The 17,185-nt window shown below is 45.9% G+C and overlaps 1 protein-coding gene across 5 annotated transcripts in view; it reads left to right on the forward strand.

Annotated features, from left to right (window-relative positions):
- The window catches only part of mef2d (myocyte enhancer factor 2d), an 83,833-nt gene that overhangs the window by 7,706 nt on the left and 58,942 nt on the right, over positions 1 to 17,185 (forward strand). For all 5 annotated transcript variants that reach the window (XM_031867549.1, XM_031867554.1, XM_031867552.1 and 2 more), the window contains exons 2-3: positions 3,709 to 4,081; positions 11,333 to 11,536. In XM_031867549.1, the coding sequence (XP_031723409.1) occupies positions 4,028 to 4,081; positions 11,333 to 11,536 (258 nt within the window). In that variant the 5' untranslated portion in view covers positions 3,709 to 4,027. The remainder of the gene's footprint in view (positions 1 to 3,708; positions 4,082 to 11,332; positions 11,537 to 17,185) is intronic.

Raw genomic sequence — 17,185 nt, forward strand, 5'->3', positions numbered from 1 at the left:
GGGGGGGGGGTTGTGGGAAAGGAATCGTCTGGATTTTGTCTGAAGAGCCACAGTGTAACGTACAACCCTTAGAGACCAACAACAACAGCAGATAAAGACATAAACCTCGTAAATACATTGTTTTGATTCCGGTTTATTTCAGATTTAGTTCTGCTCTAATTGTTGCCTCCATGTGACCCACATATTGTACTGTATCAGTCGCACTCAGCCACACGTCACCCGGTTACATCACGTTGTTCCTGCCCATGACTCGGTCCTGCAGCCCTCTGACACAGCCGGCCCGTGGCAGGAACATAGGTGGCGATGTATGGAGGCCGGTATCGGCCTGGAGGACCGAGGCAGGCTGTCAGGAGGAAGGTCACCGGTTCACAACCCTCGACCGCTGACGTGCCCTTTAGCGAGTCACTTAACCCCCTGATCGCCCCGAGGGAAGCCTTCTGATTCTCCACCCGTAGACGGCCGAGGCTGTGCTGGGAAGCTTCCAGCTCCCTGTGTCAACTTCCTCTTCATGAATACATGTCGAGAACCGTGACGTTGCCACCCCCCCGCAGCTTGTGGCTTTTCCGCCCCCGTCGTATCGGAGTAGAAGGTTGAAGCTTTGAATTTTTTAACTGCCGTAGCAACAGATGTCTGGGATAATGAAGCGATTGCAACGTGTTGTAACTCTTCTTTTGTGGACGGATCTTTGATGCAGGCCTGCCCTGATGTGCCCTCTCCAAAGCTCAATGGACACGTTTGTGCAGCAACAGTTTCTGTTTCTGTTTCAGTCTGTTTCTAAAGCTCACTTAAGAGCATTTATTGTGCTGCCCACATTCTGTTTCTGCAGATTTGCTGCTGTTATCTCTTTGACTAATACGGTTAGTATCCTTCTAAACAACATGTGCCATAAATATCTTTTTGCAGCACTCTTCCATCTCAATGATTTATTGCTAATTTGTATTTATCTTTCTGAGCTGGTAGTGCTGGTTTTGGTCGGTATAACACTTCACATTGTTTCTAAAGGCCTTTACACACAAATTAACTTCATGAAAATGCCAATATCTCCCATTAAAACTATTCATACCGGCAGCAATTTGTTTTCGCAACAGTTGCAACACTTTTTCAATAAAGGTTTTGAAGAGATGGACCAACTAGCAGGATCCTGTACACTCTAGTGTACGTTTGAAACACTTGTTTTCTGTTCTTTGTGAAAGCACTCAGTTAACAAGAAATATATTGATTATGCAAACTAATTGCACAATGTGTGTAAAGGCCTTAAAGGGGCAACTCAATAGAGATGGGTCTCTGCAGAGATGATCCTGAACTGATACTCTAAAAGTGAGCTGAAGTTTTCAGGTTTCTTTTTACAATCTCGATCCAGATGTGCATGAAAACATCTCTCTTTAGACCAGGAGAAGCTTCACAGAGCTTTATCAAGAACGAGTTGCCCAGATGATCCACAGGGACGATCAGACTTTATCAAGTCTGGGGTGCTGTGAGATTCCAGCATCTGTGCCGGCAGACGGTAGAATCGTGGATGTAGCCAGCTGTGCTGGAACACTTTCCTCAGAAGCTTCCTGAGTTCCTTTCTCTCCAGTGTTTGCTTTCATGTCCGTGTTCCTCGAGTCCCGACTGCTGTGAAATGTAAGAGCTCGTCGCTGGTTCCGCCTTAACGTTTCCAGGCGTTCCCCAGGGTTCTGATCTGGGTGCGCTGCAGATTCCCTAATTATCAGCGTTGAATCTTTTCATTGTCCAGAGCCTCTCTGCCTCTGCTCAGCGAGGTGGCAGACACACTCCAGGCCTCTGCTGCCCCGCGAGAGAGCAGAGATTCAGCCTGACATCAGACATGGGAAGGGCAAAAAAGAGAGAAAAGGTCGAGACTTTACCAACCCCGGGGGCAGATAAAGCATGTGTGATCAGCCCACAGCCTGAAGACAACTCCCTCATCGCGCTCGCTCGCCTTTTGAACTTCACCGCAACCGAAGCGAGTCCCACACACCTCTTTATTGTTGGGCTAATTGATGCAGCCAACACCTCTTTACTCTGCGCGCGGTGAAAGCCCAATGACGAGAGCCACTGTACAACATACCGGGGAACGCCTAGTCCTTTCAAGACGCACACTAACGAGGTGATCCACACAGAATCCTGTTATTGAGTCTGTGCCGGTTGAAAGGGAGGAGATGAAGAAGAGCAGAGGAGTCAAACCCTGATTGTGCTGAAGGGCGCTGGAGCCAGATATTAGAGAGATGTTGCCGATGGTTTGTACACTCAGTTCCTGCAGCTCGCTGTAGATGGTTTTCTTCCACTCTCTTCCATCGGTGCATAATTCATAAGCAACTCGCCGCCAAAGCAAAGCCAATTGCATCCACTCTAAACGAGCGTGCGGAGCCCACAGCGGCACAAAAGGAATGTCAGCCTCATGACAGACGATTTCACGTTCTTTTGTTCCGTAACAATGGATGTGACTGGAGGGCGTTCTTCTTCTTCTTCTTCTTCTTTTGCTTCTTCTTCTTCTTCTTCTTCTTCTTCTTCTTCTGCTGCCGCTCTCCCAGGTAGAGGGAATGTAAACAATGCCTGAGAGCTGGTGTCTGTCCTCACGCCCCGCCAGATGCTTCAGCTCTGTAACACCGCCACTGTCGTGTGTGTGTGTGTGTGTGTGTGTGTGTGTGTGTGTGTGTGTGTGTGGTGAGCTATTTTTAAAAGCTGAACCGCAAATAGTAAGAAGGAGGCCTAAAACGGTCCTCTCCTCTGTTGCCATTCCCCGGGCCGCTTCCGCCTTCTCATTCATTCATAAGTTTGCAGAAACACTCTGGGCTTTTTTTTCCTCTCTGCTTTGCCCCCCCCCCTCCTTTTTTAAATTTAAAACGTACCCATCCTGTGTTTCTGATCGGGCATTGTGGCGTATCTCGGAGCACGCTCATTTCACGGTTAGTTAGACGCACGGCTGAATTCGACACGCCTTTTTACACTCTCCATCTCTCTCTGTGTGGCGTGGAATTAGGTCAGAGTTACGTTTAGGTAATAAGGCATAGCGCTGTTACTCGACACCAAAAACCAGATTGTCGTTAAATGCAGAGTCATCGGTGGGAATGTGCCCACTCACACCTGCTTCACGGAGTCAGTAATCTAAGTACTAATTCCAGACTCTCGGGAATCTGAAAGTCATCATAAGAAATCGATGTTTTGTGTGTTTGAATGTAGAATAACTTCCATCCGCCACGCTGACGTTAAAAGAACAACCTGCTTCCTGTGGGCGGGACTGAGCACGAGGTCAGGATGGTCGTTTCATGGAGAAGTGAAAGCTGTGTGGACCCTTAGACTCGGGGCTCCTCTCCTCTCTGATTGGTTGGATTCGGCGTGTCAGCTCGGCACCCGGCTGCCCCAGCCGGGTGCCGTGGGCGACCAGCAGATCAGTGATGTGGCGGTGATGCCTCTAATGAAGCTGACACAGCACAGCCTCCCTCCTCGCGGGCCCCCGAGGGCCTCCTGCTCTACGTGAAGCACTACAACCCCCCCTCCTTACCTCTCCCCCCCAATGTGCTTCCGATTTGATGTTGCCTCCGATGCATTGCTGCATCATTTATTCTCTCGTTGCTTACGAGGGGTCAGAAATCCAGTGTTTGTAGTAGCTAAAGTGGGTCACGGTATACAAACCAAGCTGCTCTCCCCCTTTTCTCTCTCTCTCCACCCTTAGTCTAATGAAGGCCTCTGTGTTGTTGTTTTTTGCAGGAGCTGCCCATTGAGGTGAAGGGGAGGGCCTGAGCTGAGTGTGGATGACCTGCCCACCGGAAACAGGACCATGATCTGAAGAGTGCGCCCCGCACACCGACACTTCTTCCTCTCCTCCTCCTCCTCCCTGTTTCTTTTCTTTTTTAATTTTTCTTTTCGGTGTTCATCTCTGGCGTGATCAGCCTCCCTGCGTGCACGGAGAGGACGACAACTGAAAGAGACGACACGTTTCTCAGGAGGAAAGAAGCACAGCGACGAGCCATCCGTGACCTCTGACCTTGCCACTCCCCCTTGCCCCTCCCGCCGCCACACCGGAAACATGGGGAGGAAAAAGATTCAGATCCAGAGGATCACTGACGAGCGCAACAGACAGGTTAGCAGCAATTACATGAGCCGGCGATGTCTGAATGTATAATAACTTCCTGATTTGAGCCGCATCAGTGATTGGCAACCTGATTAGAGCACCAACAACACGGAGACGGGGGACAAATTACAGCCGAGGAACCCATTAAAGGGAGAGTTCAGATAGTTTGAAGGGTGTGAGGTTGTTTTACTACAGAAGAGAAACAGACAAATCAATGCACTGCTGTGGACGTATTTCAGACACCTCAGATGATTAATATTGGTTTGAGTGAACGCTATTTTTAGAATATGTTCACCTCTTTACGTTGCTGTCAGACAGACCTTCATGGCGAGGAACCGAGGCTGTTATCTATGCTCTCTACACAGACTCCATTCACAGAAACAGTGATGTTACCTCGTAGAACATGGGAGCAGCTGGTCTACCGCAAAACGAGTGAATCAATGGAGCCTTGTAGCTTTGAAGAGCTTTGAAGAGCTAACTATCCAAACTATCCCTTTAACACAACTTTTGATACCAGCCGCAGCACATTCAGTCACTTTCTTACTTAAACTACAGGTTTCATCATGACACCGTCCGTTGTATAAGTAAATATCCCACAATGCATCTCCATCAGATCCAAGAAAGCATCGTTTCCAAACTGGAGCGATAACAAACTCCCACAGGGATCCTCTCTGTTCCCACATGTCCCATGTAGCAGTGCCACGACACAACAACATGATGGCATCGTGTGTTATGAGGCTCGTATGACTTTGCTAAGCGATCGTGGGGTTTTTCAGACCCTCCCCCTCCTCTTCCTCCCTACAGTGAAAAAGAGCAAGGAAGTACAATATCCCCCCCCCCCCCTAAAAACAGCCCCGGTCCCTCCGGTTACATCAGTGGCGTTATCAGAGAGGATGAAAGGGTAAATGATCCATCTGAAATGAGTCAACTGGTAAATGGGCTTCGCTCCATTGAGCAGATTGAGTAATGGACTTGACGTGCCCATCTTCAAAAGCAGAGGGACAGGAAACAAACAAGAAGGGAGAGAGGCAGAGAAACAGGGTGTCTGTCTGAATGAGACCGGAGAGAGAGAGCTGGCCGTGGGCTTCTGGAAAATCATCCTCACTTTTCTCCTCATCAATCTTCACAGGTTGCGTTTCCATAAAGGAGAGCAAGCGGAGCCCGCAGGGCTGTCAGAGGAGGATGACGGTTTGTTATTCATCAAGCACACAATTGGACATAAAGGATGAGGATGAGGATGAGGATGAGGAGGAGGAGGATGAGGAGGAGGAGGATGAGGAGGAGGAGGAGGATGAGGAGGAGGATGAGGATGAGGAGGGGGGGGGGGATGAGGATGAGGAGGGGGATGGGGGGGGGGGGGGGAGGATGAGGATGAGGGGGGTTGCGAGTGTTTCTGGTCGGGCAGGTTTCGGTGAATGGATCCGGCCTTTTGAATCAGATGTGGAGTCAGTTTGTCAATAAGGTGACTCACTCACACTGTGTTGTCATTACCGAACAGCCCAGTGTCTCTAAGAAGCCGATCGGGGTGATGACACCACGAGGCCCACAAGCAGCGTTTCACATTTGGTTCCCTGCTTGTCGGGAGACTTTCTTCCAGAGCAATTTACACCAGAGATGTGATTCTTTTATCAGCGACGCTCAGAACGAGGGCGCTTTGTTTGAAGTGGAACACGGCATTAAGCCAGTGAAGAGATGAAATGCTCTCTACACGCTGGCTTCAGCTAATGAAAGAGGAATACACACATAAATATATTTATATTATATTTTTGTTTTGGAGTACATGCAGCCCGTCACCCTCCTACGTGTTGATTCAGAGATGCTGCCATAAGCTCCACAAAATCAACAGCGTTCAGAGTGTGGGCCCCGGCTGGAAACACGACAGCATCTCCAACGCCACATTTCTGGGGACAAAGGGACACGAGGAAGAACGGAGAACAGGACGGAGAATGTTTGGATTGATATGGAGGATTTCTTAATTTTTGGGGTTGTGTTTGTCACGTTGAGATAACAGAGAAAGGGTTGTATATTCAGTCACAGGGTTTCTTTTTAGTGTCGAGTGAAAGCTGTGCACAGTCCAAAAGTACATCGCATGGAGTTTTTCTGGCGTCAGCACTAAAAGTTCAGCTCGTTTTCTGCAGACGATGTCGGCTGACAGTTGGACAGGCGTGGATGAGCATGAGGCTCTCCTGCTTGAATTATCGAACCGAAGATGAGCAACTGTGTCATAAAAAGTCCAAGGTGAAAGAATGAGGACATAGAAACGTAAAGAGAGAAGACAACTCTGATTCCCAGGATGCATTTCAGTACGAAACAACGCTGACGTCGACCTGCCGTTAAACCTGGTTATTCTTTTGACTCCGTTCACTTTCAGATTCTTCATCATTTCAGCAACAAAATGCAGAGAATTGGGCTCAACTATAAGAACTTAATTTGTTTAGCTGAGGCTCATGGGTAGTGTAGTATTTAGAGCCATCCAGACCAACGAATGAAAAAACCATGACTTCATAATTATCACTGATGGTCATATCATAAACCTACAATATCGTTGAATAATCCAGAACATTCCCGTGTTCTTATCTTGAGAAACGTAGCGGTGCAGAGCTCTGTAAAAATAATTTTTGAATACGTTCATGTTGCAGCCACCAGTGTCACTGATGTTAAGTCCCTCAGAAGGGAAAATCAGGATTTGAACCTTCAACTATTGTTTCTGAATTCACCTGAAATAGACCCAGAATCTGATCGTGAATTCATTCCAGCTGCAGATTGTCTCATCAGTGTTCCACAAGGGGTTGGGCGATAGGACCAATATATCAGCGGCCATTTTTTTTTGGTGCTAATTTTAATTGTCTGCCTCTTCGAGAATTACGTTTTTGGAGACGTCGTTCAGAGAACAAGCGCTGCACCCAACATCGCTTGTTTTTTCAGAGAGCTCCGACCTTTTTTCGTGGCTTGTAGTTGAAAATCTTTGAACTTCTTCCAGAGAGGCGCCCGGTGTCGTCACCGTGGACGAAGCTCCACCGCTGCCTTCTTCTGTGGTTGCTGTCCGATTGATTGGTGCTGAAAAGCGACGTCGTTTTATGAGTCTTATTTGAGAACCAGAGCCAGAGCTGTGTGTTCAGCTGTGCTCGTTACGTCTTGTAGTGTCTGTACAGCTTATTGTTGAGCAAACATCTCGAGGTGATTTGTTTGCACACACTTTACTCCTGCAGGAATATATCGCTGATCACTGCTGGCTGGGCTGACGGAGGCCAGTCGGGGAAATTTAACATTTAACGAGTTCAGTGATTGGATGTTTCTGGAATACTTTAGTTTTTATATTATTTGTATTATTTCTTCGCAATGATGATTCATCCTGGAGAGTTGCTTTAGACTCAGTCACATGACGTCGTCTCTGAGACGCCTCTCAGTGTTGAGGAAAGCATCAAAAGAAGAAGTACAAATGGGAGTTCACTCCCCCGCATGGCTCCTCGCATGATATTTAACTGTCACGTTACACAGACAAACAAGGCCCGAATGTCAGGCAGCCTTTTCAAAAGGTGAACCAGAGTCCGTTTATCAAGTTGAAAGGTTTTCACCCACGATGACGAGTCCTAACTGATCCGGGCACTGAAAGTCTGCGTGATGAAGACCGCCGTCGTGTTTGAACCGTGTGAGCGAGCGAGTGAGCAGCGAGCTTTGAGCTACAGGAAACAGTGTGAGGAGGTTGCGGTTGTCAGTGGTGGTTTCCTCATCCATCTGCCGCTCCACCACGACCTCGCCAAGACACACACACACACACACACACACACACACTCGCCCCCCCTCTATTCCTTTCTCTCCTCACTGAGGACGTCTTTTTCTACAGTTGCCATTGGTTACCTGGCAATTTCTGTCCTTAATGTCAATTACCTCCAGCTTGTTTATCCTCTGTGGCAGACGTGGGGGATCGAAACCGAGACCTAAAAGTCGCCACCCCGCTGCCCACTTTCTCTGAGAGGAGGAGGAGGAGAAGAGGGAGTTTGTGTGTGTTTTCGGCGCTGGGGGGGGTGACCTTATAATTTGTCAGGAGAGCAGTTGTTGTTGTTTGCGGCGACTCGTCTCTTCATCACCGACCGCTCTGTCGTCATCCTGCACAGCCGTAATTTCCTCCTTTTCCAACATCGCCACATCATTTATCTGCTCGTTCTGTGTGTGTGTGTGTGTGTGTGTGTGTGTGTGTGTGTGTGTGTGAGAGAGAGAGAGAGAGAGAGGTGGAGGAAGAGGGGAGGGGGAGATATGTAGATAGGCAGAGAGATAAAGATGGGGAGGAAGGGAGGTGGAGGCAGCAGTGTGTGATGAGGTGGGAAAGGGGAGGCAGGAGGGGAGTCGGTTGCCCATGGAAACGACCCCGATATAATTTGAGAGAGAGAGAGAGAGAGAGAGAGAGAGAGAGAGAGAGAGAGAGAGGCGACAAGGTAAAAAAACAGGAGCAAGAGATGCGAGCGATGGAGAGATATGGAAGGTCTGCTTCCTCTCATCCTCCATGTCTCCTTCTTATCTCCTCATTCAGTTCAGAGTGAGCAGCTCTACAGTCAGCCTTTCTAATATCAATGCAAACAGTATTATTACTGCTCTGTATTGTTACCATAAATAGAACATTTCTTAAAGACCCAACTTTCACTTTTAGGGTAAATCTGCAGTTTGCTCGTTGCTCTAACACGCTTTAGTGGAAACTTGCAAGAATGCTGCGCTACAGGTCCCGCCCCCTAATCAGTGATGTCACCACAGGCGTTTCAGTGCAGCGTTCCAGACGAGTCAGAGGTTGGAATTTTACTCCGAGCGTTGCAGGTGATCGATGACAAAACGTCAACAAATTCAATGGCTGACCGTGAGAAATCAATGTTCAATGTTTGGCAGCTGCCACGTTTAAACAAGAAACGTCTGTGCAGAGAAGACGACTGTCAGAGACTGTTAACTGTAACCAGAAACATAATAACATGGCGACACAGCTCTCCTCCTCCCTCCGGAGCTCCGGATCTGGGTCTGTCCACGGTGGACCGGTCTCTGCTGGAGGATCTGGGTCTGTCCACGGTGGACCGGTCTCTGCTGGAGTCTGAGCTGAAGGACTTTCTGGTGAACCTGCATGAGTTCATCTGGTTTCACCAGAATCCGACCCGGTGGCTCCGATGATGAGCGTTAAGAATAACTCTATAGAAACAGACCATCTTCTCTCTGATGGTCTCTTTCCTGATGGAGGTCTGATAGAGGATCAGGACTACACTGAGACTGGTTCATAGAGGATCAGGACTACACTGAGACTGGTTCAGGACCAGGTAAAAGTTCCTCACAGTAACTTTAATTTACAAAATGCACTTCAATGGAAGTCGGGGTGGATGTCTACAAGTAAAACTTCATATTTGAGCAGGGCTTCATTGTACTTGTTCTATTTCATTTTGAGTTCTGAGTTGTCTCAACATTACGTCTGATGTAAAACTAGTCTGATGTCACTCGTGGGCGTGGCCTAAAGAGCAGCATGCTCGGAACCTTTTTAACACCTTCAGATGATTCCAGCATCCTGTCTGTTCACACACTCTTTATTTGCACTTTTTCTCTCCACGCCATATCAAACACCAGATCTCGCATCGCTACCTGAAGCTCTCTCCCACTCTCAAGTTTCTTAATCTCTGCGTCTCTCTGTGTGTGTCGTGGTGTTTGTGCAGTCCTGTGTGTTTTAATCCAAACCAAAGCCAAATCTCCCCGGATTGTAAATACCAGTTGGTTGCAGCAGGGAAGCGCCTCCGAAAGCCAAGCCGGGAGACAACAAGGGACCCGGTGCTTCAACAGCACTCCCAGTTCTGTTCTGCTTGTTCACAACTGAGGGGGCTTCGTGTGTGTGTGTGTGTGTGTGTGTGTGTGTGTGTGTGTGTGTGTGTGTGTGTGTGTGTGTGTGTGTGGAAAAAGAGAAATAACGTGTGACAGATGGAGAGTGTGGAAGAGAGAGCGGGAGAGAGTGTGTGACATAGAGAGCATGGAAAAGAGCATAACAGAGTGTGAAAACGACGAGGAGAATGAGTGTGACGGGAATGTGTGTGTGTGTGTGTGTGTGTGTGTGTGTGTGTGTGTGTGTGTGTGTGCAAAATACAGACGTCGCTTGAAAGAGAGCATGTTCATACGCTGTGTCTAGAAGCCTGTTTCCTAAAGCACAAAGTAGTTTCTTACAATCAATCCTGTGTATTGTGTCGTACTGCACCCATCAGCCTGAATGCATCACTATTACACAGATTTAAGGTGTTGAAATGCAAAAAAAATACAAAGCAGATCAACATTTAGGGAAATGTGCTTTTTTCGCTTCCTCTCTTTTTGACATTGAGATTGAGAGTTACTGAGTTTGACGACAAGACTTCAGGAAGTTATTTTTACTCTTTGGTTTTAAAGTTAGATAAAGTCAGATCTAGAGGCTGCTATGTAGATTTTCATGCCTCGCTGTTGCTGATATCAGTGGCTAGAGACCAGATGGATTATGTTTTTGGGTTGTCCGTCCCAGGAAGCCGATGCTTCGTGTTAAAGCTGCATTCTCTCTAGTGTCCACCAGGGGGTGACTCTTCTGGTTGTATAGAAGTCTATGAGAAAATGACTCTACTTCTCTCTTGAGTTATTTTCTATTGTTAAAGTGAAAAAACACATGTTGTCTGTACGTATGTGAACACATACAGACCAAAGACGATCGGGCTTGATGTGCTCTGAGACGCTTTAATCAAAGTCTCAGTTATGTATCATGACTGTTTTATGGTATTGTGGTCGTTTAACAACAGCAGCAGGAAGTTGTGTCACAGACGACACACGTGAGCGAGCCGGGCGTGTCTGTGTGAAGGGTTTATGTGCGGTTTAGGAAGTGAGCTTATGTGGTTCAGGTTTAGAAAGATGCTTCTCAGTCTGTATTTCCATTTGTTAATGAAAAGCTTTTACATAAATATGTGCAGTCCTTTGCATGCGAGTCTCTTGGCCCACAGCATCAAATATCTTTAGCAAAGGGCGGCTTCAAGATAAAGTTTTCTTAAATTTGAGGAAACAAACGTGTCAGAAGGGTGAAGTAATTCCTCTCGTCTCCAGTTCAGGTTCTCTTGTTATGAGAGTCAGTATTGTGAAACCTGACAGGATAAAGCAAAAGTCTGCACTAGAAAATGACATTTTCTCTTGTTTCGGGGATAAAATGTGGATTTCAAATGAGATTTCTTTGCAGTGTTTTGCATCATTGACTAGCTGATTCAATAATAAAACATCTACCGGCATCTTCTCCACCAGGTGACGTTCACCAAGCGGAAGTTCGGCCTGATGAAGAAGGCGTACGAGCTGAGCGTCCTGTGCGACTGCGAGATCGCCCTCATCATCTTCAACCACTCCAACAAGCTGTTCCAGTACGCCAGCACCGATATGGACAAGGTCCTGCTCAAGTACACCGAGTACAACGAGCCGCACGAGAGCCGGACCAACGCTGACATCATCGAGGTAAAGCGTGGGAGGGGTTTGATTAGCGAGGTCCACTTCACTGACCCCCTGTTACTGCTGGAATCAATACTTCTGAAGCATTTTCATTGATAGATTGTGTGGTTTTTTTCCGTGTGAAAGTTGGACAATCAGTTTGCTGTATTCTTAGTTGATGGTCTTTGTTGGTGCGTCTCTTGGTATTAAAACAAGTTTATAGTTTAAGTTAATCCTTAAGATCTGAACTAAAGTTAATCTAGTTTTAGTCCATTTAGTCCCGTTCTTTGCAGTCCAGTCTGACTGTGAGCTGTTGCATCGTGTCTGTGGTCCAGTTTTTACCAAAAATCATCTGTTGAAACTGATTTCCTCCTGAATTTTATGCCCAGAAGTTGTCGTGTTTCCTGCTGCAAAAAGACACCATAGTTACAACAAGGGACCTGAAAGCAGCGGTAGGCATCTTCAGTGATGTGCCTCCATTGGCATGCTGTAGCTTAACCAATGGCACACTAGCAATAAGTGTGCAAGAGAGTTTTTGGGGAATGTTGGAGTGCCCTCTCTTTGCTGTTTGTTATTGATGGTAGTGTGATTGATTTCCCCCCACCCACATACAGCGAAGCCCCGCCCTACTCTGTCTGTGATTGGCTAGTACGTGTTGCCTTCTTCGCAGAGTTTTAAAGTTTGTTGCCAATGAACAAGATTGATCGAAGGTTGTTAATGATTTCAACCCAGATGTGGATGTTTTCATATGCTGTCCTGATTACGGGAGAAAAATGTTTAAAAGAAATGTTGCCATGCACGTTGCCTTTATAGAAGAATAAGATTACATATTTGAAATTCTGACGTGGTGTCATAATTCAACTTAAAGTCACCCTTAATGTTGATATGTGACACTGATTAACAAGAACAATTAAGAATGGCCCCCACACATCATTCCTTCAAGGAATAGTTTGACATTTTGGGCAAATATGCTTATTTACTATCTTGGTGGGAGTGAGATGTGAAGATCCAATGCCACTCTCATGCCTGTCTCTTTAAATGTGAGGAGGTGGTTAGCTTAGCATTAAGATTGAAAATGCCTAGCTAGAGGTAAGAAATAAAAATCCACATGAGCTCTTAATCTGCTTCGTTTGTTCAGAACAGAGGTTTGGACGGAGCTCTGATCCAGGATTTATGCTAAGCTAAGCTGTAGCTCCATATTTAACAGACTGACATGTCAATATTTTCATCTAACCCTCGGCAAGGAAGCAAATAAGTGTTTAATCCAAACTTTTGGAGCTATTCAACGGGAAGAAAATGCAAATGTAGTCCGGTCCGGTCTGGTGCTGTAGAGTCCAGCCCATCCCCGTGTTGTTCATGGCTGCACTCTGGCTTACTGCCTGCTAGCTTGCAGGGAGGGCAGAGGTAGGGACAGCTGGGTCTCCCTCTTACCCCCCCCCCCCTTTACCCCTCTGGCATCGGCCCCGTTGTTACCCAGAGGCCTCTCCAGAAACCAAAATAACAACAACAACAGAAATGAGGGACCAATTGGAAACCACCTCGGCACAAAATGGCCACCAGATAGAAGGAGAGCAGCTGAAAAATTATTTCTTTATTTGCATATCGAGTAGAAGAGAGGTCAGCGATGAGGTCATTTAGTTTCGTCTCTGTAATCGGAGTACACTGGTTTTCCTAACGTCTCTCCTCCCTGTGGGGAAAGATCTTTGCTGGAGCTCGAACACGCAGCACATCTACATGCCTTGCTGACCCTTTTCTTCCATAATGGCCCTCTCATGAATTGAACACGAGATGGTGAGGCAGGATCCAGCGAGCCGTGCACACTGCAGCGCGGCACTCGGGCCTCAGAGTGGAGCGTCGACTTAAACCTGGATCTCGCTCCGCTTTATGTTTGTTTTTTCTCACTTGTTGTTCCTGCATAATCGCTGCAGGAGGTTCACGATCGGTCAAACTACAAACACCGTCAACATCAAGTCACTACCGCGGATTTATTGTCATGTGGAGAGCTCAGGTTAAAGTCATATTCCAACAAAACAAAAAAACACGCAGCACAGCAGAAAACCTGTCTCTAAAGTCAGATGGGCAGCTTGTGAATAGATTTAAGCAAATCAAATATTAATAAAGATATATTTAGGAATTACCCGGGAATTCCAGATTAAATAATATTGTCTAATTGGCCACATTATTTTGAAATGTAAATATTTCCACATCTGTAGACAGGATCACATTGCATTTAGTGATGTTGGGTAATAATCACATTTTTGATTTACAGCCTTTATGAACAAAGTGATACCTTCATGTGTCCCATGAGTGGTGCGCTTAGTCGTATCCTCGCACAACGGTTCATATATTTTATGAAAAGTTTTTTTTGTGCGTTTATAGTCTTTTCAAAATAAACTTATGGCTTCACAGGAAACTCAGTTAGGTTAGGTCACACAATTACTTAGGTTTAAGTCACAAAAATATTTAGTTAGGCAACAAAATGTTTTTAGTTAGGTTTAGGCAACAAAATGTTTTTAGTTAGGTTTAGGTAACAAAATGTTTTTAGTTAGGTTTAGGTAACAAAATGTTTTAGTTAGGTTTAGGTAACAAAATGTTTTTAGTTAGGTTTAGGCAACAAAATGTTTTTAGTTAGGTTTAGGCAACAAAACTTACTTAATGAGGTTTAAGAAAAGGTCGTTGTTTGGGTTAAAATAACTACGGAGCCGTAACTAATTACGAAAGTTACCTGACAAAAACATCGACTTTTTGTTTCATACGTGGAATGAACAGCGGTCTCCGGCTGAGAGATCCCGCCCACTCTGTGTGTGCTTTTCTGGTCTTTATACTTCCTCATCCATTTCCTGGTTACTGTATGGAATACTTATTTTTCCGTACCTGTGCTATGAATGCTGGATGAGAGCAGCCTGATTTTTTATTTTTTTATTTTCGGGCAGTTTTATCTAACGTGTTGTTGGAAGAAGCCCCGAGGCTTCAGAGATCTTTTGATTCATCTCATAAACCCCTGAGAGCCTCCTCCGACCTCTCACTGCTGCTTCAAGGCATCGTGCTTTTTCAAGCTGTCTGAAATCATCCACAAACATTTAAATCAATCGATAGCTAAACAGCTAATAATCCCAATAATTTACCTGCAGCTTTACCAGGAAGCTCTTTAGGAAATGAGGAGCCTTGTTTTTTAAAGAAATATTACCATATTTATCGAGACATAAAGCGTGAACAACTCAACGCACTGTTGAGAACAGAACCTTTCCTTCTGCATACACTTCAACCAGAGAAATCAGGGTCTAGATTTAGTTCCTGCCCTCCAAAACTAGTGCCCGTTCTCTTGGGGTGGTACTTTGCAACGACCCAGGGACTATTGTGACCGATTACTGTACTTTGTGTCTATCATGGCTCAAACATTCAGCTTTCACTCACACATAAAGCAATGGTCTCCAGAACTAACTCGCCTAATGGACTTTTAGTTCCTCGTTCCGAGGACTGTCTGGTCGAAAAACGGGCCTTAAGGTGTATAGTGGATGAAGTCTGAGAAGAACAGAGAAGTTCCTGTACATTTTAGTCCCAGGACTAGTTTTTATGGAAGTAAAAGTTATATAGCAATATTAGAGTACACGCTTGTTTCATAGGGCTGAAATCTTTGAGTAGAAGTGTTGGTGAAGCAGTTTTTGGATTTGAGTGGGTAGAAGGTAAGACAGGAAGCAGAGTATGGTGCCATGTCCCCCCTCCCCCCACTGTCACTTCCGCTCTTCCTTTCACCCTTACTTCCTCCCTTTCCTCCCTCCTAATCTCCCGATTCACTCGGTCACGGCCATTTCCTCCCTTCTTCTCTCACCCTCTGTCTGTCTGTCTCAGAGTGTCAGCAGTAAAGCCCTTTCTGTAGGCTGTATCTCCATCTGCAGATGGCTGTTAAGTGTGTGTGTGTGTGTGTGTGTGTGTGTGCGCGTGCACGTGTGCGGGCGGGCCGTGACGGGGCGTTGGACTGCTCCGGGCCACATCAGCTCAAGCTCCACTGGCCCTGTTTGTGTGCGTACATGTGTTTGTGTTTTCAAGTGTGTCACTCTTGTCTCTTTTTCTTTCTCTTTCTTTATGAGTGTGTGTGTGTGTGTGTGTGTGTGTGTGTGTGTGTGTGTGTGTGTGTGTGTGCGCACCTCTCTCTCTCTGTTAGCACGCTCTGCAGCAGCTCATGAGAACGCCTCATACAATATTCAGTCCTGGTTAGCCTCTCGGTCGTGTGTGTGTGTGTGTGTGTGTGTGTGTGTGTGTGTGTGTGTGTGTGTGTGTGTGTGTGTGTGTGTGTGTGTGTGTGTGTGTGTGTGTTCGTCCTACATGGAGCTTCCCTCCTATACCAGGGCTTGAATGCTGCCCCCCTCCTCCCACCTCCCCTCTGTAGTCCAGGAGGCATTCAGCATCTTTCCCCAGCGTTTGTCCTCAGCTGTCCCCTCTGCCAGCTGCAGCTCACGCCTCGTTGTTTCAGACGGTGTCGGCGCCGACCGTCTTCCGTTAATCCTGACCCGTTTTTCATTTGCGGCGGCATTTTGTGATCATAAAGGCTGGAAAAATTCCTCGAAAAAAAATTGCTGTACTACCCTGCAAATAGTTAGACTTAACAAATCTGTTAAGTCACTAAAATGTGAAATATTCAGCTCGGAAATAAAGAAGGAAATCCTGCAAACAGGAAATGTTCAACTACCTCAAGACTCTATTTGAAGGATGAGGATGGTGCTACTCTAAACGTTAAGAACTCTTATACAAACAGAGAAACAGTCGTACATTGGTCCGTCCCGCACTACTTGACCCATTGTTTCCTACTGATGATGTAAATCTTTAAAAACGTCTCACAAATATATCCCTTCACCTCGTTTAAAGGCTCAGCTTCCCACTGAGGTTTCTATTAAACGGATTCAAACAGGAGCGTTGGACTATTGTTGCATTGAAAAAGAGTGGCTGAGGAAGAAATGTATCCGAATGAATTAGTTGTCAACATTTTCTCAGCATGTTTATTTCGTAGCGAGTTTTCTTTTTTTCATGAATCTTTTTGATGAAGACGAGGGAATATGTTCATCCAAAGGCCTCGACTGCTCACAAGTCACAGAAACACCAAGACTTTCAGAGGAATTCAGAGTAGAACCGCCAATAATGTGGCGGTATGGATGAATTATATGATAATTATTGAAGCACATGATGCAACAGTGCTTATTTTTAATTAATTTACAATATAAAACATTTACTATTGTATCAGGACAAACAGTAGTTGTAAGAAACTCAAGAGAAAAAGGAAAAAAAAAGACAATATGATATAAATTGAATAAATATTTAAAAGAAAAATACTAATAATTATTTAATAGAGAAGGTACGCAACAAATCACATTTCTTCTTAATTCCCGGAGGAAGATAATGTAACATTGCCGGTGGAGGACGGACGGACCGACACGGTCACAAAATGTGCCCGTTCGCCGCTCTGCCTCTCCGAGCAAATGCTTTTGAGTATAAATTATGAAGCGTGGATTTAGTCACGCACGCACACACACACACACACACACACACACACACTCATGTGTTTTTAGGGTTTGTGTGCTGTCACCCTGCATGTACTGTACATGCACACTGCAATGTCCCTGTATGCTTAGAAGCACTTAAGTGTGTGTGTGTGTGTGTGTGTGTGTGTGTGTGTGTGTGTGT

This window comes from Anarrhichthys ocellatus, unplaced genomic scaffold (genome assembly GCF_004355925.1).
Source record: "Anarrhichthys ocellatus isolate YVR2014 unplaced genomic scaffold, GSC_Weel_1.0 scaffold39, whole genome shotgun sequence".
In the NCBI taxonomy this organism is placed as follows: Eukaryota; Metazoa; Chordata; class Actinopteri; order Perciformes; family Anarhichadidae; genus Anarrhichthys; species Anarrhichthys ocellatus.